This window comes from Musca domestica, unplaced genomic scaffold (genome assembly GCF_030504385.1).
Source record: "Musca domestica strain aabys unplaced genomic scaffold, Musca_domestica.polishedcontigs.V.1.1 1, whole genome shotgun sequence".
Taxonomy (NCBI): Eukaryota; Metazoa; Arthropoda; class Insecta; order Diptera; family Muscidae; genus Musca; species Musca domestica.
The window spans coordinates 51034739-51060370 of record NW_026712114.1 but is presented as its reverse complement, the minus strand read 5'-3'; the positions used below and the strand labels follow the sequence as shown (position 1 = coordinate 51060370).

Sequence of the window (25632 nt, the reverse complement as noted above, 5' to 3'; positions counted from 1 at the left end):
TAATGAAATTAATAATTGTAAAAGTTCAAACTTAAATGAGAACTTGCTCTACTCTAAAACCTGCAAGAACGTTCTAGTTTTGTAATTCTTTTTGGTATCATAAAGGGGAAATTTTGCAGGTTCTGGAACAGAGCTTAAAGAAATCGGCTGTGCAGTTGATTGGTTGGAGGAATAAAAGTGAAAGCACCGTCAGTACTACTCTTCATTTTCTTATTTTGGAATGTCAAATTATAAAAAAAGTGACAAAGCCGCTGATGTGACGCCGTTGCCCTTTACAATTTGGCTTCGACGATGCCAGACGCTCGATTCTGTTCAACCCTTAACCAGCTGATTTTGTGATGTAATTTCATGCATTTGTTTTCGAGTGTAAGCCCCGAATTTCTGTCATTTGCGTGGTCTGGTCCATGCCAATCCAGTTTGGCTAATTCCTGAGTGAAAATGTCATTGAAAACTATTCTCTCGTCTGTTCTCAAACCCTCAAGCCGTCCTTTGGTGCAACAGCAATGGACAAAGGCATTGCACAGTTCAGCTGTTCTGATGAAAGCTGAAGATCGAAAACAAATGCTTGCATCAATGCCTGGCCGGGATGAAGGTACTACCGGCGAGAAATCCATTGACATTGATACCTTGTTTGGAAAGTAAGTTTAAAATAAATAAATAATATATTTGTAAACTATTCAAACGAACATTTTGCGACTTTTGTAGAAAAGAGAAGTTCTTCCCCGATGCCAGTACTTCAACCCAGTTGTTCAATGGCTTGCCATTCAGTGAAATACCAGTTGCTAATATCCGTGTATCATCAAATAACACAATCATTGTATTTACGGATAGTAAAGGTGAGACATGTATAACCAATGCGAGATATTATGAGTGAAAATGTTGCCACAGGTTCATACATCCCGAGTTATGGGCTTCTTAAAGTATCGTTTAGTGCCTGATTTATTTCCAGTGTTTGTAAGTCCAACCAAGGCTTACTGGTTATCAACATGAAGCTCTAGCGCATCTGATTGCAACTATTTGAAAATTATCATATTTAGAAAACTTTGGGCCGCGTAGCCGATGTTAGACATATCCATAGAAGAAAATCTCAAGCCCCGGTCAAAGGCAAACTACTCCAAAAACCAGTGTTAATACGTACATTGCACTAACTAACTTTAAGGAATCCATAGGGCGGAAATTATCAATGTCCCATATTTTTTTTAATACGTTGTAAAATTATATGTTATAGAAATAGTGCCACATCTCTGTGAGTGAGTAAAAAGAGCTTATGAATTTTGCCACATGGACATATGATATGTTTTGTTACTTTTGATAACATAGACAAAGTATTCCACAGTCTCATAAAACATCATATCTGCCATTGCAGTGAATTACTTAACTCTTTCATTTTACAGGTGTACCACGATTAACACATTCCTGCGGTTGTGAAGGCTTCAAAAATACTCGCAAAGGTACCAACATTGCTGCGCAGGCCACGGCTATTACAGTCGGATCAGTAAGAAAGAACTTTTTGTGTATTACTAAAAGCAGATGATTGATTTGTTTTGTATTTTAGAAAGCCCTTGAACTAGGCTGGAAAACTATTCGCGTAAAAGTACGCGGCTTGGGACCCGGAAGAATGGTGAGTAATTAAATGATGAAAGTCATTAAACAATTTGACCGATTTCTTGACACCAACATTTTCTAAAATAAATCAAATCACCTTTACTAGAACAGTTCCTTCGAGCTTCAAGTCCTATAAAACATAGAAAACTGGATTTCACATAACAGAGACTTATGTTGATCGCACAGCAGTTCTCACATCTCCGACTTGCTTTGTAGAAGTAAGACCATTGACCATTTAATATTCGTTCACATTTTCCGACTTCTCCGAGAGTAGTGGTAGTAAGTCATAACTTCTCCCATTATAAGACATTGAGATATTGGGTCGTTAAAGACGTACGTATGCATCTGTTAGGTTGAACTCCTATCACATTAAATTTGCCGCCATTTGAGGACGAAAAAATCAATGACCACACCATTGAACATTTAATATTCGTTTTTCCAACTTCTTTGAAAGTAGTGGTAATAAGTCATAACTTCTCAAAGACGTACCATGAATACGTGCGTTGAACTCCTATTACATTAAATTCGCCGCTATTTGAGGACGAAGAAATCAAAGACCACAGTTCTTACCAAATGGACTGCTAGCCAGCGGCACTTGGGGTGCGGACAGGGAGACCTTCTTGACCTCTAATAACGGGATAGGTCGGTCTGCGGTCAGCTATGCGACCCCAGTGTGGTATGCGAGTACCCAGAGTGCTGCCTTGAGAACGGCAACAGGGTGCCTCCTCATGACTCCAGTGGACCATTTACATGTGAAGGTGAAGGTCCTTCCAGTACGTCAGCATAACTTGCTTGAGTGCTATAATGGGAGTCATCCAAACCATCATATGGCTGTTTGGATGACCTGCCACCCAGGCAGGTCAATAGAGATCTCATGATCTAGGGAGAAAGATTCAACGCTATAAAAGAGAACCTCTAGATCAAGAGGCCTATCAGGCAAGTCTGAGTAGCTTAATGTGCGATCACACTTGAAGCAACTACATTTTTATACTTGAAGTTAGAATCAGGACTAGATTATCGGAACAAACGTGTTGATTATAAATGCTACAACTATCCTCTCAGGACCATATAGCTCAAGCTACATCAGTTCTACGGCATTTAAAACATGTACATATTCTAATTAGAGGAAGCTACAATTTTGATCTAACTCATATGAGCTCCTCACGAATATATTGGTTCTCTTTCATTTTAGATCTGTTTGAGTATCTGACCAGGCGTCAAACATTGCGGCTTTAGTTACACCAGGTTTATTATATTTTTTTTTATGAAATTCGGGGTAGGAGTTTTGAAAAAGTACTCAAAATAAATCCACATCTTGGTTTAATACGTTCTGAGATTCTCACATTAATTGGGACATTAAATATAAAGATGTTTTACTTGAATTCATTTTTTTAATTTTCTAAATTTGTTAAACAAATACTCAATACAACATTTTAAAATTTTCATTTTATTTTTATTGTTTTCATTTCAGTCTGCCATTAAAGGGCTACAGATGAGTGGACTTAACATTGTATCAATAACCGATAACACTCCCGTTTCATGGAATCCACCACGACCCCGCAAGCAGAGAAGTTTGTAAATAGTGTTCTTGAAGAATGCATTTTTGGTTTTTCCTAATGGAATTTGTTTTATCAATTAATAATAAAAATAAAGGAATAAATTTAAAACAAAAACATACTTTCTATTTTCTTTATTTTAAAGGAGTAAATGGTTGTTTAAGTAAAAAAATGTAATTTTAGGGATTTTGTTTAGCTATGCTAAGTTTAAAACAATTGTATAACTTATATAAATCATAGTTACCAAATATTACTATTGTATATTATTACTATGGAATATGTTTGTGTGTTGTGTTTTTGGATGCAGGGAATGATATACATTTATATATGTTTGCAAGGAAACAATCAGGTATTCAAATTTATTCTTTGAACTAATTTTTAACGTAAATCTTAAAAATCGGCTTTTAAACTAGAATTGCCTTTCCAATCGTCAGATGCTATATTGCAATATTATATTTTTTTTAAAGGTTTGTCTAATTTTATTTCGTTGCTGTTCTATCAATAAGGTATTAATTTAAATCAAGATTTAAAAATCGTAAAACAATATTTCTTTGTATGTTTAAAATAAGAAGATTTGTCAATTTTTGAGATACATTCGAAAGTGGTGTGGCAAATAGTAGGTATTGATGTTAATTTTTTAAACATTTTAGCAGTTAAAACTCTCTCTCTCTGGTTAACAACTATTTTATTATTTATTTCAAGAAGAAGAAAAACTGATATCACATCTTGTTTATATATATGTAAACATTAAGTATGGAACACTTGGGTACTTTTTCATTAGAAAAAAATCATTGCCCCGTACATTTTGGCATATTGTCATCATCATACAACGGACACCTTCCTCTCTAGCAAGCACTGTACAAAATCATGTATTATGGCCCGACCGTGGGCATATCTTTTTATTGCCTGGGCAACACACTGTGCCTTGCACTGAGCTATGGGACATTTTCGTTTAGTTGGGGGCTTATCTGTACTTTCACCGCTTGTACGCCTCTCATTGCAACTGTGTTCGTTGAGGCTCTCTTCGGTTTCTCCAGTGGACGGAATTGTAATTAATGGCTGATTTGTAGAAGACAATTGTGATTTTGTGTTTATTTCAGCATTTGGTTGATATTTTCTTTTTCCCAGGGCAAGTTTACACCAACGTCTGCGGGATTTTTTCCGCGGCACTCGTTTGGTTAAGGAAACTGGTGCCAAGGCGTTTGTAGCTGTACCGTTTGTGGATGCCAAGCTATACATTGGGGTTGAAGCGTTTTCTTTTTCACAATTTTGACAGCCCACTCTGCCAACAGTGGATATAGCTATGGGTTTTGCAACTGATTCGATGTCATTTTCGTTTATTATAGGCTGTGCATAACTTCGCCGTGTATTTCTACTCGTACATGGTATGTCCTCATCATTGGAAGGCATTCTTATTCCACTTTCACAATTTTTACATCCACTGCTGCCAAACGATGTATGAAAACCGCCCGCCGTTGTTGAACCACCCGTGGGACCATCACCATGCCGTCCACCTCCTTGGTCGCCCATATTTTGATTGGATCGCGGATCATCAGGACTATTGCCGCCGTAATCACGTTTCGGTCCCTCTTCCTCCATACAATCCATGAAATTCGTAACACACGATGGTTGATAAATCACAGCCGATGCATGACCCGATCTGCCCGAACTTAATGGTGTACCATGTTCCCATGTATTTGTTTTGGGATCATATACCTCAACGATTGATAGGAAATTGGAGCCATCAAAACCACCAATGGCATAGAGTTTACCATCTAATGATGTGAGTGAGAGAGCACTTCGTGCAATTTTAATTGGAGCTACTTGTTCCCAAACTTGATTTTCCGTGTCATAACGTTCCACCGAGGAAAGTTGTCGGTTACCATCAAACCCCCCAACCACGTAGATAAATTGATGTATGGCCGCAACACCAGCACCACTGCGGCCATATGTCATGGGTTTTACGAAACTCCATTCGTTATTCTCCGGATGATAGCATTCCACCGTTGCCAAACGTTCGGTACCATTGAATCCGCCGATTGCATACAACAGACGATTTACAACCACAACACCAACGCCCAAACGTTTAGCATGCATTGGTTGTACCAAAAACCAACGATCTTGTTCCGGATCATAGCTACAAATAAGAGAACAAATAAGATGGGATTAGTTACATTTTTGTTAGGAAAAGTTAGAAAATGGTTAGTGGATGGGATTTAGGAACATATCATGGATTAATGCATCAAAAATGCTCATAAAATTATATCTCCTATGAGAAGATCTACATATCTTCGATGAGAATATCTTCAAACCTTCTATACCTTCTTCTTATCTAAAGGAGCTTCTGTGAAAAAATCTAGTGAACATTTATAAGAACTTCGACAGATCTTCCGAGGGCTACAACTCTTCTTAGAGAAAATTTTCAGGCCATCTTGGGAAGGTCTTCATAAGCAAAGAAAAGGGTTTATAAGAAAAAAAAGCTCTTCAATGAGAAGGTATAATAAAAGATTTATAGATCTATGGAAAGACCAACAGATCTTCTTTAGACGATCTACAGGTCTCCTATCATTTAGCTGATTTTCTGTAAAAAGACCAACAAGTTTCCATTACAATATCTCCATGGCTTCTATGAGATATTCAGAGAAGATCTTCAGGTCTTTTATGAGAAGATCTACGCGTCATATATAAGAGTGAAAAGATATTCAAACCTTTTGAGAAGATCTTTATTGTCTTTACATAATTTTTTCTCTCTTGGATGAAAATTCTCCCAATACTTACTATTCAACTGTATTATGATATTCGGAACCAGCTGAACCGCCAACAGCATACATAAGTTCATCCATAACGGCGACTCCCACCCGATGCCTCGGCACTGACATTGGTGCACACGGTCTCCATTGTTCGGTCAGAGCATTGTAGCGATCAACCCAATCCGAATCATATGACGAACCTATGGAATTATTTCGACCACCCACCGCATAGAAAATGCCCTTTAGAAATGCTGCACCCAAACCCGAACGAGGTATACGTAAACTTGGCAGTGTTGTCCATGTTTTGTCATCCACATTGTACGCTTCCAGTATATCCAGAGATTGGCGGAAAAAGCCACCGGCAACAAATATCATACGTGTTGTATTCGGTTTACGTTCCTTGACCACAGGGCGTTTGTGCAGTGTCAGGTCTTTGAAAATTTTCGCCAAATATTCGCGGCAAGCCGGTACTTTACGTAGCACATCACAGTTTTTCATTTGTTCTCGGAGGAATGTCGGTGTCAGGAACTGGCAACGCACCGAAAATAGAATGTGTTCCATTTTCGGGTAGCGATTCTCTTCGTCATATTTAACCCATTTCAGAACGGCATTGTAAACTTCACGTTCACCCTGAACATTAAGTTCGTCGCGACGTATAAGGGCAATTAGTTGATAGGCAGATAGCTGTAGAAATTCTTCCTCTTGGCAGACCTGAGAGGAGAGTTTAGGTATTAGTTATGTCTTGCTTATCAAAAGAAGTTGAACTATTTACCTGGGTAAAGTGTCGTTCTATGAAATGATTTGCTTTCTTTTGCAGCTCCGTACAGCCATGTTGTTCGGCAAAATTTGCTATTCCTATGGCATTTGTTGGATCCAATTGACGCTCCAAAAAGGCACAACAGGCATCTATCACATTTGGCACTTGGAACATGGTTGCGGCAGGTAATAGTTGGCAGACAGTCACTTCCGTTACCCGTATATGACCAGTATACATGAAATATATGATACGACCCATAGCTGTAGGGCAAACCTAATTAAGAAGCCAAGAAAACCCCTTTGTGTATGTTAGCAGGCAATTTATATTTACCCCAGAGGCATTTTAATTGAATGAAACAACAAACAATTGTTTCCATCATTAGGATACTAACCCCTTGCAATTGAACACGTGACATTTCGGTTTCTTTAAGACCACCGGTAAACATGGCCTTAAAGTATGGCGATGCAGCGGAGAGCACAACTTTATGAGCTGGAAACAATTCATGTTTGACTTCGAGTATAACATCCGTCAACATATTGTGCGAACGCATCATAAACATCATTTTGAGAGCTTCTTTTGCATAATTCGACATACAAAATGTCATATCATCTTCTTTGGCATTGAGATCATCATGGTCCTCTTCCAGTGGTGATGAGCCACAGGCAGTTTGACACGCTGACAAAGGTCGACTACAATCGGATGTAGCATCCATGTCAGTAACTGGAAAGAAATGAAAATAGAAAAATAAATATTATTGCATATTGAGTTAAATTTCAAAACTGTTGGCTAGACTGGAAGATAATAAAGAAATCCCAGGGCATAAATTCCCATTTTTATACCCTATACAATAGTATGCAGTGTATATTTAGTTTGTCATTCCGTTTGTAACACCTCGAAATATACATTTTAGACACCACAAAGTATATATATTCTTGATCAGCATAAAATTCTGTCTGTCCGCCTGTTTAAATCACACTAGCTCCCGAACGAAATAAGGTAGATTGATAACATTTTACTCAAATGTATATTATGTCTGCAGGGCTTTTGGTATTGAAAATGGACCATGTAGGTCCACGTTTTGATATAGCCCCCATATAATATAGATATAGCCCCCGGTATTCGGTATTTTGATGATTTTAGCGACATAATTCACCGGAATTGTTTCAAATTTGGTATTTGAAGTTCGATATGGATACAACAGCCTAAGACAGAAAATTGTCTGTGCAGGTCCACATCTTCGTACGGTCTCCATATAACGGTACCTCCCAAAATTCGGAATTTTTGTTAATTTTAGCGACATTATTTACCGGAATAGTTTCAAAGTTGGTATTTGAAGTTCGTTGTAGTATCCATTACAACCTAAGACAGAAAATTGTCTGTGCAGGTTTACGTCTTCGTATTGCCCCCATATATAATGGTACCTCCCGATACTCGGTATTTTGATGATTTTAGCGACATTATTCACCGGAATTGTTTCAAATTCGGTGTTTGAAGTTCGTAATGGATACTACAGCCTAAGGCAAAAAATTGTCAATGCAGGTCCACGTCTTCGCATAGCCCTCATAAAACGGTACCTCCCGATATTCGGTATTTTGATGATTTTAGCTACATTATGCACCGATTTTTTTAAGTTTCGCATTTGAATATTGTAATGACTTATGACAAAAGTTACCTATGCAGGTTCATGTCGTCGTATAGACCTTTACAACGTCTGCGTGAGTATCACACATGTTGTACATTAAGAATCGGCATCCAGCCAACTTCTTATTCTTAGCGACATTATTCACCGGAATTGTTTCAAATTCGGTGTTTGAAGTTCGTAATGGATACTACAGCCTAAGGCAAAAAATTGTCAATGCAGGTCCACGTCTTCGCATAGCCCTCATAAAACGGTACCTCCCGATATTCGGTATTTTGATGATTTTAGCTACATTATGCACCGATTTTTTTAAGTTTCGCATTTGAATATTGTAATGACTTATGACAAAAGTTACCTATGCAGGTTCATGTCGTCGTATAGACCTTTACAACGTCTGCGTGAGTATCACACATGTTGTACATTAAGAATCGGCATCCAGCCAACTTCTTATCACAAGTGGAAGACAATCAACCTAAAATAATTTAGATAATCAATCACCTACAATATTAGCAAGTCTATATGACCAGACAATGGTTTTGGAATCAATGTTCAACATATAAAATTATGTAATGTTATGACAAGTAGTAAACACAGACTACATAAGTATTTATGTACGTCATTTTCATTTTATTTTTGCACTAGGTACACCGTTATCTTTGTAAAAGTTTATGCTATCTATATATACTTTGTTCTGCTGGCAGTACACTTTGATCTTTCGAAATCGATTTTATTAATTCAATAGAATTGAACTATCTGATTAAGAATATATGATTTATGACCTATGTCCGCTTAGAAGTAATGGGGGAATATTTTTTCAGGTGTCGACCCTCAGCAATTCCTCGAAATAATAATCAGCTTACATTTCTGAGTCAAATCAATCGTGTTAGACACTTAATAAAATGGTGGATTAAAATTTAGCACACATTTGGCTCAAACCTGTGGCTCATTAGATGGTCATTTCCGCTCAACTTGAGACATTTTTTATTTATTGATGGTGGTCATTTAACCAACATAAACCAATATTAAAAACATCTCCAACATTTGCTAGCATTTTCAAATAAATCCACTATCAATCTATATTTTTTAAGTTTGTAATAATCCATGTTTTAGCATAGAACTCGTATAACGGCAAAGTATAACTATACCCTCAGTCTTATGGGTACGAAGGGTATATATATTCAGCGACATACCCAGAAATGTTTTTAGATACCATTTCAAAAATCAAATTTTTCCTGTAAAATTACTCCAGGTCCTCCCACGATTCTTATAAAATATGACTCATCGAAATAACGATTTTGGTCCCCATGTGGTTTTGAAGAAATCCCTTTCAGAATATTTTCAGCTATGTTCATCCCTCTCTGCCCACTGGAACGCAGAAAAAAATCTCGAACTGGGCATGCGGTTTGGTTCGAACTTTGCACATCGTAATGTTATAATGGAAAAATGCAGTTAAATTATTAGCGGAACTATTAGAACAACTTCACATGTTTTGTTCGAATTATGTTATTCCGATTCTAATTTCGGGTTAAAAAATTTGGTTGCTTTTACGGGCTACAACCAGAAGTCTTCTGTAGTGAGTGTATCACACGTCGGGTAGACGTCGGACATAACGACGAATTGAGACGACTGCACCATCCTGAACGTAATTGCACCAGAACTGCCATGGTTTGTCTGGGCAACCAACGTTCTTCAGCTGCAATGGATGGTGGTGGATTTCGAGGATGGCATTCATGCTGTAATTATTGATAGCATCTGTGACTGCATCAGTATGAATGCTACTCAGACCTGCCTGATGCGCTTCTTGATCTGGAGGCTCGTTGGACCTCCCTCTCTAGATCATGTATTTCTGACACGTCTGGGTGTGGGAGTTGTATCCATCATATGACAGTTTAGAAGACTTCCACGATAACACCCAAGCAGGAACTGTAACGAAAGTATATCATTATGCTGATCTATTAGAAGGACCTTCGCCTCCTCATGTATATAGCCCACTGGCATCATATCGCAATTCTCCAGGCAGCATTCTGACAGGTCTGGGTGTTCTTTCATTGCGTAGCGCTTATATTCACAGACCACACTGACCACAGACCAACCTATATCATAAGGTCTCCTTGTCCACACCCCAAGTGCTGCCAGCTAGCGCCTTGAGGACTTTGTTATACCACCCAACTTGAAAAGGAGGGTATATAAACTTTGTCAATCCGTTTTTGACATCCCTTAATATTCGTCGTAGTCTCCATAAAGTATATTTATTCATAATCAGTATAAAGTTCTAAGTCTGTACATCTGTCTGTCTGTTGAAATCACGATACAGCTCATATTATTTGACGTAGGGATTCAAAATTTGGCAGAATAATTTATATTGTGTCTAGGATGATTGGTATTAAAATGAGATATATCAGTTCACGTTTTGGAATAGCCGCCATAAAAATTGGTATTTGTAGGTCATAGCTCCGGCAGAAAATCATTGAATGTATTGGTCCACTTTTTTGTATAGCCCCCATACAACGATACCTTCCTATAATAAGTATTTTGATCATTTTTGTCCCTTTTTTCACGGATTCGTCTAAAAATTGGCATTTGCTGGCCATTATGAGTTCTAGCTCCGGTGGCGAAACATCCACGTTTTCGTATAGCCCCCATATACGGTACCTCACGACATTCTGTATTTCGATGATTTTTACAACATTTTTTCACGGATTTGTCTAAAAATTGGCGGAACAAGGTATATAGGTCCATGTTTTAGTATAATTCTCCCCATAGTACCTCCCAATAGTCGGTGTTTTGTCACATTTTTCCACGTATTTCTCTAAAAATTGATATTTGTAGTTTGTAATGGGTTCTAGCTCCCGTGGCGGAACATAGTATGTATGGGTCCACGTTTTCATATAGCCCAGATATTCAGTATTTTCATGATTTTTGCATCATTTTTCCCACGGACTTATCTAGAAATTGGTATTTGTAGTTCACAATGAGTTCTAGCTCCGGCGGCAGAACATTTAGATCCACGTTTTCCTATACGTTTCCGCATTCGTTATGATATCTATGTCGTCTGAAAGGCAAGAAATTCCAGAAAGGTTGAGGATAAACAGTTCCAGATATATCAGCCACCTTGGGGAACTCCCTGTTTCACAATACCGGTTTTGGACTTCTTGTTGCGGAATCCCACGTACGATTTGCATCAACAAATATAGTTGATTATCCAATGTTTCAAACTTGGCCGCAGAGTAGTTTTCTCTACATCCTCAAACAGTGTGGCGTAGTTAACTATATCAAATACCTTTGATAGTTCAAGGGCTACCAACTATGTTGTATGATACAGTTAGCGGGTCTAGTTGATAGATGACAAATTTCTACACAGGCGGAGTAAATATATGCCGCACTATCTAGTGTCAGGTGTCTGTGTGTCCAAATTATAAGGGAATCCCCTGAAATGTTAACATGATTTTGAGCAAATATGAATTAAATGAGCTGAGAGCAGGTATAGTGGGAGAGTCTCAAAAAAATTATAGAGAGGCAAATTTATATATTGACGTAGCGAATCATTGCCGCAACTGTATAACCAGTTTCAAAGATGTGTGTGTTCTCCTCCATTACAAGCGGATCCCACAACACAGGACTGATATGTGACCCCGGTGGTATTAATGTTCCCTCCTCAAATAAACTGCTATTACAATTGGTATCTTTTTTTTTTGTTATTGTTATTTTAAACCCTTCTTCTAAACTCAATTTGAAATTAGATATTTTTTTTATCAGTCTACCATTGTTTAACACTTTTATTCATTGAGTATTTAACACAAAAAAAAAAACATTCGACATAAAAATTCGGATATTTCCCTCAATTGTTGCTTTTGTTATTATCACAAAGATACTTTGTTTTTAACCTTACACAATTTTCTTTCGAAATTTTCGCGTTAAAACAACTATCCGACGGTATGACAGTATTTGTATGTACTCCATTCGAATATTCACTGACTGGTGCATGTTTCTGTTCTTTGCAGGTACGAAGAAAGAAGTGAAATCCACTCGAAATAAGTAAATAAACAGAGACAAAAGCAACAACATCAACACATAAACAATGCAATATTTGTTTAGCTCGGTTCTTTTCCATATTCCACTCATCAAGCCTTTCCTCGCATTATACCTGAATTTTTTGCTTCTATATACACTCAGTGAAAATAATCGTAATATTGAAAAACAATCATAATATTGAAGAAGCAGAAAATTATGACTTTAAATAATGAAAACTTATTGTAACATATTCTTCAAACATCGCATATCTCAATGTCACTACAAATATAAGATCTTTTTAACTTGTGACGCACACGGACATGGGACGGATTTTTTAAGTATTTGTGAAAGGTCTATCTTTAATTACGACTTAGTACTTCCCTGGTGAAATAAAACCCCCATCGAAGAGTTACTTCAAATAAACATCAGCTCCGAAATCAATACCCCGCCTGTTTTTGCTAAAATAATCTCCATAAAAACACTTTATATTTCAATTCTAAGTTTTGTTTCTGATAAGAGTATCATCAAGCATTTTTAAAGTTCCGCCATATTTCATATTTTATTTTATTTGGTGTGCAAAACTGGGGGGCTTTTCCTCGTATCGGAACAATTTTTTTTTTTATTGAAAGTAATTTCTAGCGATTCAAAATCATAAACGACAAATTTGATGGCCATGTTATGGTTATTTATACATGTTTCCTAAAATAGGAACCATCCAAGAAAAAAATATGTTAAATTTTTTATGTATTTATAATTAGAAATATGTGCAATAAATTCATAATCATGTGAATGGCGGGATGGTCGAATTTTACATCCATTGCTTTCACGATAAATAAACCATCAAAACATTTCGTCGTAAGGAGGGAACAAGCAAAGTTAGAAAACGAATATTTGAAACAGAATGTAACCAACAAGTAAAAACATTAAGTTCGGCCGGGACGAACATTTATTACCCTCCATCTTAGGGTTAAAGAAACATTAGAATCCATTATGACCCACAAATACCAATTTTTAGACATATTCGTGGGAAAATATGGGGTCCGCTATATTGGGCTATACAAAAACGTGGACCTATACATACAATGTTTCGCCACCGGAGCTAGAACCCATTAGTAGCCACAAATATAAATTTTTAGACAATTGCGCGAAGAAATGTGGCAAAAATCATCAAAATACGAAATATCGGAGGGTACCGTTATATGGGAACTATACCAAAACGTGGACCTATACTTACAATGTTTCGCCACCGAAGCTTGAACCCATTATGACCCACAAATATCAATTTTTAGACAAATCCGCGAAAAAATGTGGCGTTATATACATACAATGTATCGCCAAAATCATTAAAATTACGAAAATCGGGATACAATATTTCGCCGCCCAAGCTAGAGCCCATTATGACCTACAAATAACAATTTTCAGAAAAATCCGCGAAAAAATGTGACAAAAATCATGAAAATACCGAATATCGGAAGGTACCGCTATATGGGAGCTATACCAAAACGAAGACCGATATATCTCATTTTCAATACCAACAATCCTAGACACAATACAAATTTTGACGCTCTACGTCATATAAAGTGAGCTGTATCGTGAATTCAACAGACGAACAGATAGACATCGCTAAATCGATTTTGAATTTTGTGCTGATTATAAATATATATACTTTATGGGGCCTACGGTTCGTCTTCTCTCTGTGCGAAACGGTTGGTCACACTTCCATTAATTGTGGCAAAATATACTTGTATGTTATTACACACACAGTAGTAGTATTCTAAGAATATACATATTTCTTTCTCACATGGAAAGCCTCAAAAAAATCAGCTCGATGAATTCAATAAGGCTGTCTTTGGGGAGAAAGGCAAAAAAATAATAGCGGAGACGTGTTCTAGAGAAGGGATCGATTTCCAGTTTATTCCCCCAAGAGCACCACATTTTGGTGGCTTATGGGAAGCCGCGGTGAAGTCAGCCAAGCAACTGTTGCTTCGCACCACTAATAGTGCATCATTAACCCACGAAGAGTTGGAAACAGTTGTTATTGAAATAGAAGCAATCCTGAATTCCAGACCGTTGACTCCTATTTCTATAACAACTGTTTCCAACTCTTCGTGGGTTAATGATGCACTATTAGTGGTGCGAAGCAACAGTTGCTTGGCTGACTTCACCGCGGCTTCCCATAAGCCACCAAAATGTGGTGCTCTTGGGGGAATAAACTGGAAATCGATCCCTTCTCTAGAACACGTCTCCGCTATTATTTTTTTGCCTTTCTCCCCAAAGACAGCCTTATTGAATTCATCGAGCTGATTTTTTCTATTCTTTGAGAAGGGCCCCGGCCAGAGAGATTCATTTCCATGTAGATACGTGGGTCCATAAAACCACATCAGACATCCCGACAGACGATATGCGGAGCAAATGACTGTGACAATTGAGAAGGCAAATGAAGACAAGCAACATTTGTTGGATCTTCTAAAAAATCAGACATCTATTATTGATTCAACAATCAACATAATTAGAAAGGACGAAGATACGAGCCGAAGTTCCTTTGGCTCGTATCTTCGTCCTTTCTAATTATGTTGATTGTTGAATCAATAATAGATGTCTGATTTTTTAGAAGATCCAACAAATGTTGCTTGTCTTCATTTGCCTTCTCAATTGTCACAGTCATTTGCTCCGCATATTCCGAATCCAAGACACCAAATAACGAGTGTGCGAGGTTCCCGACTATGTTTAGAGCTCCTCTCCTGATGCGCCTGGGGAATATGTTCAGTGTATTTGATTCCAACTGCTTTTGTACTTGAATAAGATTTTCTGAAAGTATCTCACAGCTTCTGTTCTCAACTGCTATCTTACACAACTTCTGAAGGGTTCCTATCCCGGTAGAAAAGCCATCCATATCTGCCCAAAATGGGGAAAGATCATAATAAGTGATCAGTTTCCACTCTGCTGTTACTACTTTTGTGATTCCAATTCCTTCAAAATAGATGCCGGGCTTATTCTCAAACTTGTGTATGTTGAACGAATGACACAAGTTTGAGGTAAAAATAGTAAAGCCACAAGCATCATCGATACTAGCATGCTGCTTGACGTCTTCAATCGCTTTGGAGATGGCTCTTCACTCCTACTCTTGGTCTCTATAGGCGGAAGAGGTTCCTTTTCCTTTTTCCATAAAGGAGCTAATCTGGTTATAGCTCTTTTAATTTCGCCGTTTTGTGTCTTTACGTCGACTACACGAACGGCTCCATCGTTGCCCTTATATGTTCGGGTTATTCTGCCTAGCGGCCACTGCATTACAGGCATGTTATCTTCCTTAATAATGACCAATTGACCAGGTTCCACGTTTGGAGATGGTGTACTCCATTTCCTTCTTTCTTGCAGAGTATTTAAGTACTCCGTGGACCAACGTTTCCAGAACTCATGCCTAATTTGAGATACGACCTTCCATCTGCTTGTCAATGATGTTGACCATTGGTTCGCTGATGGGTCAACCTGTGCCGTTAACGGTTCTCCCACAAGAAAATGACCAGGTGTTAATGCAGCTAGATCATTTGGATCGTCAGAAATAGGAGTCAACGGTCTGGAATTCAGGATTGCTTCTATTTCAATAACAACTGTTTCCAACTCTTCGTGGGTTAATGATGCACTATTAGTGGTGCGAAGCAACAGTTGCTTGGCTGACTTCACCGCGGCTTCCCATAAGCCACCAAAATGTGGTGCTCTTGGGGGAATAAACTGGAAATCGATCCCTTCTCTAGAACACGTCTCCGCTATTATTTTTTTGCCTTTCTCCCCAAAGACAGCCTTATTGAATTCATCGAGCTGATTTTTAGCACCTACAAAGTTAGTCGCGTTGTCTGAATATAGGGTTTGACATTTTCCTCGCCGAGAGATAAATCTCTTCAATGCTCCAATGAATGCTTCCGTTGTTAGGTCTGTAACTACTTCCAAATGTACAGCCTTTGTTGCGAAGCAGACAAAGACAGCAATGTAAACCTTGTGTGGTCTCTTGCCTCGTATTTTGTAGTGGACCCATAACGGTCCGCAATAGTCAACGCCGGAGACAATAAACGGCCTTGCTGGTGTGACTCTGCTCGGTGGGAGATTTCCCATGATTTGGTTGTATAACTTTGGCTTCGCCCGGGTGCACCTTACGCAATTTTGCACAATGTTGCGAGCCATAGCCTTCCCCTTGATTATCCAATATTTTTGTCTTGATGTTGCCAGTAATAGTTGTGAGCCACAGTGGCTATTCTCTAAATGGATCATGCTAAGAATGAGTTTCACAATTGGATCGTTGTATGGTAACAACATCGGGTGTTTTGTGTCGTATGCTAAGGTTGCCTCTTCCAACCTGCCACCGACTCTAAGTATTCCTCTGTCATCAAGAAACGGAGTTAAACTATGTATGGAGCTTGATTTGTCCAATGCTCCATGTTTCCTCAATTGCTGAATTTCTTTCGCAAAATCTGCCACCTGTACGGTCTTGACTATTAGTTGCATCGCCTGATTCAACTCCATAGGTGTCAATACATCTGTCGAACTTCCATGCTTGCGTCCCTTTATCCTTTCTGAAAATCGCAGGACATAACCGACAATACGTTGTAATCGTCTAAATGAACCCTTGTGGTTGATTCCATAGATCATATCCTGTAACCCACTCTGTGAGGCAATTGCTGACACTGTAGATTTTGTCTTGAATTCAAGATCGGATTGATTTTCTCTATTCTTTGAGAAGGGCCCCGGCCAGAGAGATTCATTTCCATGTAGATACGTGGGTCCATAAAACCACATCAGACATCCCGACAGACGATCTGGTTTCATACCTCTGGATATATAATCGGCAGGATTATCCTTCGTCCCCACATGTCGCCATTGAGTGTTTATTGATCTGCCTTGTATATTTTTTACTTTGTTGGCAACGAACGTCTTTAGAGCTGATGGTTCTGAATTGATCCAGTACAATGTAATCTCTGAGTCTGACCAATAAATAGTCCTTAGATCTTCGTAACCCAATTCGGCTTTGACCTTAGCAGTAAGTTTTGTTCCCAATTCAGCGGCACAAAGCTCTAACCGTGGCAGCGTGATCTCCTTTATTGGTGCTATTTTTGATTTTGAACAAAGAAGTCTGACTATATGCCTGCCGTCTGGCAGCATAGCTCGAAGATACACCACAGCACCATATGCCTTTTCTGACGCGTCCACGAAAGTATGTATCTCAATTTTTGTTGGTTTCTCTCCATCAAACATGTGTCTGGGTAACCTGAAATCATTTAACATCTTCAGACCTTCTCGGAACGATAGCCAATATGCTGCCCTTTCTGCTGGCAGTTCCTCGTCCCAGCCAAGTTTATTCTTCCACAGTTGCTGGATAAAGATCTTAGCTGCTGACACCACAGGACCCGCAATTCCTAAGGGGTCAAACAATCTTGCCAAATCAGATGTGACCTTCCGCTTGGTGACCTTGGTGCATTCGTTCACATCACTCTTCAAACAAAATCGGTCTGCTTGAGGAATCCATGTTAATCCCAAAACCTTGGTTGATGATTTGTCAAAATTGAGATCTACTTCTCTATCTTCTGGAGGAATTCCATGCAGCAGTTTTAAGTGGTTAGCACACCATTTTCGTAGTCTAAATCCAGCTTCCAGTAGTAACATATTAACTTGTTTCTGCATCTCAATTGCCGTTGTTAAACTGTCAGACCCGCACATGCAATCGTCAACGTAAAAATTCTTTTGCAATACCATCGCCCCCAATGGATATCTTTGTATGTTCGTATCTGCTAGCCTTTTCAGACATCTTGTAGCAAGATATGGGGCACACGTCGTACCATATGTTAACGTATTCAACATGTAATGTTCGAGTTCCTTGTCTGGAGTGTTTCTCCATACGATTAGTTGATATTTGCGATCTCTTTTGTCGACTAGCACTTGTCTGTACATCTTTTCAATGTCTGTTGTAAACACAAATCTCGGCAGTCTAAACCGCAACAGCATTCCAAACAGATCTCCTTGAACCCTGGGACCTGAATGCAAAATATCATTGAGTGACCATCCAGATGATGACTTGCAAGACGCATCGAACACAACCCTCAGTTTTGTTGTGCTGCTATTTGGGCGTAGGACACAATGATGCGGGATATAGTAATGATTACCACGCACCTCTCTTGATTGTATTTTCGTCATATGTCCCAGATCCTCATACTCCTTCATAAATTTAGCATACTGCTCGTGAAGACTTGCATCCTTAGATAAGCGACGTTCCAACGCAAAGAATCTTGATGCTGCAATATTCAAGGATTCAGAAATTTTCTCAGGGCCGTCTGCAAACGGTAATCGCACCACAAACCGACCATTCTCATTCACTGTTGTATTTTGGTTGAAGTGATTTTCACACTGTTCCTCTGCTATTGTCAACTTCTGGTCTTCACAAACATCGTCTTGTTCCCAGAACATCTTTAATAACTCTTCTAAAGCATGTTCATCTTCTCCGAAAACGGCGCATGTCACAGTTTCTGATTCAGCCTGAACTCTTCCACTAGCAATCCATCCTAGTTTTGAGTTCTTCAATATAGGAAGCTCTTTGGACATTCGAAGTTCTTGTGAGAGAATCAGGTTGAAGTAGAACTCTGCTCCAAGTAGTACGTCAATCCTGGTCGTTTGATAAAAATAGGGATCTGCTAGTTTTATGTTTTCTGGAATAGGCCATGATGTGATGTCGATCTCAGTGCTTGGTTGGGGTGGCACTATATTTGGTAACACAAAGGCTTCTAGGCGTGTTCTGAATTTGCTGGTGAGTGACTTAAGCTCCACGTTGACCCTGTGGTTTGCGGTTCTTGATCTACCTCCAACACCTTCGATACAGAGAGATGTTTGAATGGGTTCGATACCCAACCTCTGCACTAGTCGCTCTGACACCAGATTAATTTGTGAACCGGAATCCAGAATCGCCTTAAACTCATAGCTTCTTCCATTATTTGCCTTGATCGCAACACGTGCGGTTGCAAGAAGTACGTATGATTGGGATCTATTCGCCGATGCTACTGTTGGCGGCTGTTGAACCGACAAATCTGCTGACTTGTTCTCTACTTGTGGCCTCGTTGAAAAATGCAAAAGTGTATTGTGTTTTTGTTGACACTTCCTGCACTTCCCACTTGTACACGTTTTTGCCTGATGGTCATCCTTGAAGCAATTTAGACACATCTTGTGTCTAGCAACCCATTTCTGTCTTTCGGGCACTGTCATTGCCAAGAACTGTTTGCAGTAATATAGGGGGTGGTCACCTTTGCACATGTGACATCTACGGATCGTGGTGGAAGCAGTCGTTGCTGACGGTTTGCTCTTCTGAATCCCATTGACAGCTTCTAATGATTCGAAACGACTCCTCAAACATTTCATGAAATGATCCATCGTTTGGAGTTCTTTCGAATCTACAATCGACTGCTCATACAACACATGAGTAGTCTTGTCCATCCTCTTTGTTAGGATGTGGATTAAGAGTGGATCCCATTCCTTTGGCCTTACTCCAAGACCCTCCAATGCCAATAACGATTCATGAAGACTATCATGAAAGTCCTTCACTGATCTGCTATCGCCAGACATGTTGGGCAGGTTTAGCATTCTCTCAAGTATAGTTGACACTTGAGCTCTCTTGTTATTGTACCTGTCTTGGAGTGTCTTCCAGGCAATGTCGTAATTCGCCTCGGTCAACTCGAGGTGCCTTATGAGTTTCTCGGCTTCCCCAGTCACGTTGGCCTTGAGATACCACATTTTTTGCACTTGTGGCAAGGCTTGCTCGTTGATCATTTTCCCAAAAATGTCAGCAAACGTCTGCCACTTCGAATAATCCCCATTAAATTGAGGGATTGTAATTTTTGGCAGATTAACTTGATTTGCCAAGTTTCCGCCTGATCTCTGCTGAGACGACGAATGATCGACCTGTGTTAGCGTCGATATTTTTTCTTTGAACTTTAACGTCTCTTCCTCTAAGAGAACGTAGGCTGATGCATCGTACCCCACCAACGTTGGGTCATCAAAGTCCTCGAACATTTTGAAGTGGATATCTTCCACGTGTGTCCACAGTTTTTCAATTGCAGCCACTGTCTGACAGGGAGCAGCTTGGCCTGAATTGCCCCTTATTAATGTTTGTATGGACTGCATTAGAGCCCTCTGACGTCTCACTAATGCAGTCACGCTGCTGGTTGCAGTAAACTGGCCTGATTGTTTTTGCACCCCCTCCCTTGTTGCGGGAAGCGGTTTCTGAGGCATTTGTTCTTTGCCCCTTTTGATGTCTGCCTCGATGTTGTCGATTGCAGCTCTGTACTCTTCACCAATGACTTGGTATTCGTTATTGGTGATATGGAGATGTGACTCTGCCGCAGGATCTGCACGAATTTTGTTTTCATTGCGATCGATCTCTGCCCAGAGTGCTTCCATTTCCTTGAGCTTTTTGCTGTAGAACTCCACCGTTCTTCTTTCCAATGGAGCCTTTTTTACGTTCGCAATTGCCTTCCTCAACTCGGCAATTGCTGCTTGTTGTTGCTCGATTACTGTAGCTAGATCCATACTGTATCCGCCTTACGGTGATTAGCTATCAGTTGATTCAGATTCTTGATGTAGGTACTGGCTTCTTCTCCAGATGTTTCTGGCTCTTAGATGGTGCTACTAGTTGTACGTAACTAGCTCCTTTCACAAATAAATATTTCAAATTCCTTACCACTGGTGGGGGGAAATTCGAAATTTATGAGTGAATCAAGTAATCCTTGTCAGGATCACGTCGGGGTCACCAAAAAATGTTTATTAATATTAATTAAAGCAGATATACACAACACTTGAATTGTGTAACCTTGGTATGTTTACAATTTCTTGTAATCTACCCAGAATATTTATTTTTGCTTTCTATTTATACATTTTTGAATTCATTAAAACTAGCATTTAAAGTTAACTAAGCAATAAATTACTTCAGCCAATAACCCATGCAATGTGAAACCAATCGAGGTGTTTCTTTATTTAGGCTATTGACCTGCATAAGGCAAACAATAATTATATAGGTCAGTTATATGCTGACATAGAATAAAATAATAATAAAAACAAAATTAAAAAATGTGTTAGTAAAATATGTTCTTTTGAACAGGATGTTACAAACGGAATGACAAAGTTATACACCCTCCTTCCAAAGTGGAGCGTATAAAACAGCTTAAAACCTGAGATCACTTAGGAATCGTCCATATGTGCACATCGGGTGGCATATCACACCAGCCAAAGTTCATCAAAGATAATTGTGGGAAATGTCTAGGGTGTGGTAATTTCTTAAATACACATCTCGAAAAAATGTTACATCACTTATAGGAAAATTTTGTAAAACATCTTGAAATTTGATCCATATATTAAGTTGATATATAATAAATGTAGATTTTATGTTTTTCGTGTCTTTTTATACAATTTTACAAAGAATGTTTTTGTCAAATACGGGCATGGTCCACCAACATTTTCTTCTGAGTGTATTTTTTGTTTTTTTTTTTTACAAAAAAAAAAAAAAAACTAATTGTCATTTAATAATAAATTCACAACGAAATGCAAAGTCATGCTCACGTAGACCCTAGACAGCGTCTAAAGAACCACCGCAAATGAATGAATGAAAATGAACTCAGCGGCCAAGTGTTTTGTTAGTGGTTTATGTGTAGTTCTTAGATGAGCAAAACAGTACGTTTGCGATGGTCTCGGTCGTTGATTAGATTTCAACGAATGTAGACATGCGTGGGGATGCACGCATTGTTGCTCCGTTAATATTAAGAAAACAAATTATAGATAGCTTTTGTAGAAAATATAAATATATGGAGTTTTTATTTAATGTTTTTTGATAATTTTGCTAACATAAAATTAAAATTCTTGCTACAAAACGTCCAAAACAAGAAGGGAGATATTTTTTACATGCTTTTTGGTTTCTCTCACACACACAAGCGCAATGTTCATTTTGTGCATCATAGGTGTAGTTGTAGCTATGTGACTGTCTGTCTGTCTGTTCGTTGGCTTAGACGATGATGTTGTAAAATCACACAGACGCACACATGGCTTATTATTTACAAATTGTGTACTAATGGAATACGCGAATGCCAACCAACCAGCCAGACAGGCAAATAGGCTGAGCGAAAGCCAGCCAGACATGGAAACCAAAAATTGTGTAAGAATTTGAACTTGCGTTCGTTTCTTTTTTTGTTCATAAAAAGCAAAAGCAAATTATCGTGTAATAAAATGAGATGTGCACGTGTTGTAAAGTGCCATGCAGTTCCTGTGAATAAATATTGCTCAATATTATTAAACAAATACAGAAATATTTAAAGTAAATAAATACGAGCAAAAACAATATTCATGGGGAAATTATGGTAATCGTATGTATCAATTTACAAAATCAAGTTCGATCGATATTTAATGTTTAGGTGAACATGTAATACCCTCAACCATTTTGAAGGATTACGAAAAGTTTCCAAAAAATACCCCTCAAAGGAAACCCATTATATGGAAGGTATACGAAGACGTATTCCAGAATATCCAATTTTTTGTCGTAGCCTGTATTACCCATTACGTACTTTAAATAAAAAATTTAAAGAAATTCCGGTAAAAAAATATGGCAAAAATCATCAAAATAGCGGATACCGGGCGGTACCGTTGTCTGGGGGAAATACGATATCGTGGGCCTATATAAAAATTTCTCTTTCAGGGCTTAAAGTACGCAGAAGGAACTTCTTGTGTAGAATTTCGGACAACTCAATTAAAAAATGTGGCTAAAATCATCAAAATACCGAATATCGGGAGGTATGGTTAATTGGGGCATACAGGGTGAGATGAAAAAACTACAACCAACTTGAGACGGCTGTCATTTCTAAGCCACTAGTCCAACAGCTGTTAAAATTATTCCAGTGACAGCTCATTATATGGTTTACAAGCGTACAAAAGCATTTTGGTGAGAATTTTCCAGGAAAAAAGTTATTCGTGATGGAATTCAAGCGTGATAGTGTGATTTCTTTATATTTGGCTAGAAAACCACAAGTGGCTATCGTTAGAGCACTCCAGCATTTAAATGTGAACAAATCTTTTGTGTCTCGTACCAAGCGACTTGATCGAAACCCGCGTCGCAGTGGCCGAAAAATGGCTGAACATATAGCAATATTGCATTCGGCAAATATTGAAAAATGAAAAATGCAAGAACTTACACCGCAACGGAAACGGAAAATAGTGGTTACTTGCCAAAGAGGCCAGCTGAAAATTAACATCTTCGGTTGGCCACCAGAACTCAAGCGCCGGCCATGGTGATGGTGTGGGCCGCCATAAAAACCGATGGTCGCTCTTCGCTCGTATTAATCGACCGTGGCATCAGAATAAATGTCGAATATTATCGCGAAAATATTCTGGAGGCTGTATTAAAGCCTTGGGTACACAAACATTTTGGCTGCAGACCTTAGACATTCCAACAGGACTCAGCATCATCGCACCCAACACACGCCACTCAAGCATGGTTACAAAATGAGGTTCCTCGCTTCATTTTCAGGACACAATAGCCACGAAAATCTGCGATTACCAATCCGTTGGACTATTGTGTCTGGAGTATTTGGGAAAACAAGGTTGGCACTAAAAAATACCAAAGTGTCGATCACCTCAAGCAAGCGCTTCTTCGGGAATAGGCCAAAATAACGCAGAGCAACATTCGGGCAGCGTGTGACAGTTTCATTGGCCGTTTGAAGGCCATAATTCGTGCCAAAGGTGGCCAATTCGAATAAATCTAAACCTATTTAAAAATGTGATGCTATTTCCGACATTTTTTGCTTTCATTCAATAAAATTAAAAAAAATGTTAAAAATTATGGCGATGTATGGTGGAGGGTATAAAAACGGCTACGGCTTATCAACCAACAACTTTAAATGTAAAATTAAAGCTGATGTGGTTGAAAATTCTGTTTACCGTTATATTGGGGTAATACCTAAACGATGGACCGATGTATTATGAGTGCTAGAAATGTCGATGGTAAATTTCATTCAATTATATCAAACATTGAGACCTCGTCGAACAGACGTCATTAAATTAGGGCACACCAATGAATATTTCGAGATTTTGTGAACTTTATGACAAAGCTATTATAACGCCCCCATCTTATGGTTTGTTATTATTTGACCAAACACAAATAAAAAACTTTTGTTTATTTTGAATGATTAATAAACCCCTTTGCCAATTTAAAATGGGTGATGGTACATTAAAACTTCTCAAGATTTGTCACATGATCGCATACTTGCGTTAATCTTTTTAAGTACAATTATAAAAAAAAAAAACACTGTGCGACATTTTTTAACGACTTGACTCAGATTCTACTTCAATGGGGTATATTTCCCCTTAATATTACTTAAAATTGTTCAGCAATCACACAGCACAGTTTTTCTCATTTTAACTCAGGAGCGAAACCGGCTCGCGAGCAGGATTACTCGAAGAGTCGGATTTATTTACGGAGTCTATTCTCCACTCTTTTGTTTTGTGTGGGACGACTCCTGAGTCAATCCTGTTTGAAAATTATCCGAAAACTTTATAAAAAAAATCCGAAAAAACAGTTTTTTTTTGTGTAACAATAATGTAGATATTTTGTTGATATATAATGGAAATAGGGAAATTTGAATAATAATAATTTTGTCCTTGACGTCATCATTCTAAATTGTTTTAAGGGAAAATTTCGAGAAAAAAAATACGCCCTTTGATGAATCGCTTCAAGGTTAATATTTTCGCTCAAAATAATCCTCGTATTGTTATCTGTAATTTTCCTGAGATATATATCTAAATGTAATGAATCTAAGAACTCTTAATCTGAAAATTTCAAAAAAATGTGGAAAGGCAAGCAAAATTGTCGCATTTAGAGCACAGAAAACCGGCACGCATATATTGAAAAGCCGATGCAGCCAAAACGAGTCTCTGTTTAATTTTGATTTTGGAACAGCGAATAACTGGGCAATTTTTTTTTTAAATGAACAAGATGTGGTCTTTACGTTATCAGGTCATGTTGAACGAATTTTTGTTAATAAAAATTGAAGAGGCAGATATTGGCAACATTTGGTTTCAACATTACGGTGCTAGGTGCCACACAGCTGAAGTTACACTAGATGTCTTACGTTCTGTTTTGAAGATCGCGTTGTCAATCACAGAGCTAATATCGGTCGGCCAAAACGGAACTGCGATTTGACACCATTGGACTTTTGTTTGTGGGATACCATTAAAGATAAGAGTTACGCCGACAAGCCAGAGAAAATTGATGCCTTAAAGAACAATTTTGGTGAAGCCATTGGC

General features: G+C 38.5%; 2 protein-coding genes across 5 annotated transcripts in view; one reads left to right on the top strand and one right to left on the bottom strand.

Annotated features, from left to right (window-relative positions):
* Window positions 1-313: 313 nt before the first annotated feature.
* LOC101898791 (small ribosomal subunit protein uS11m) lies at window positions 314-3278 on the top strand. Its single transcript, XM_005186775.4, has 5 exons — window positions 314-638; window positions 706-836; window positions 1395-1495; window positions 1556-1621; window positions 3077-3278. The coding sequence occupies exons 1-5, from the start codon at window positions 439-441 to the stop codon at window positions 3182-3184; spliced, it is 606 nt and encodes a 201-aa protein (XP_005186832.1). The 5' UTR covers window positions 314-438; the 3' UTR covers window positions 3185-3278.
* The window catches only part of LOC101898962 (kelch-like ECH-associated protein 1B), a 36528-nt gene continuing 13927 nt past the window's right edge, over window positions 3032-25632 (bottom strand). For 2 of the 4 annotated variants that reach the window (XM_059123891.1, XM_005186776.4), the window contains exons 2-5: window positions 7060-7388; window positions 6684-6941; window positions 5940-6622; window positions 3032-5298 (exon numbers count right to left, since the gene is read on the bottom strand). In XM_059123891.1, coding sequence (XP_058979874.1) covers window positions 3984-5298; window positions 5940-6622; window positions 6684-6941; window positions 7060-7380 — 2577 coding nt within the window. In that variant the 5' untranslated portion in view covers window positions 7381-7388 and the 3' untranslated portion in view covers window positions 3032-3983. Of the gene's footprint in view, window positions 5299-5939; window positions 6623-6683; window positions 6966-7059; window positions 7389-12196; window positions 12323-25632 lie in introns of those variants that run through there. The other 2 variants (XM_059123888.1, XM_059123897.1) reach the window with 2 other exon arrangements.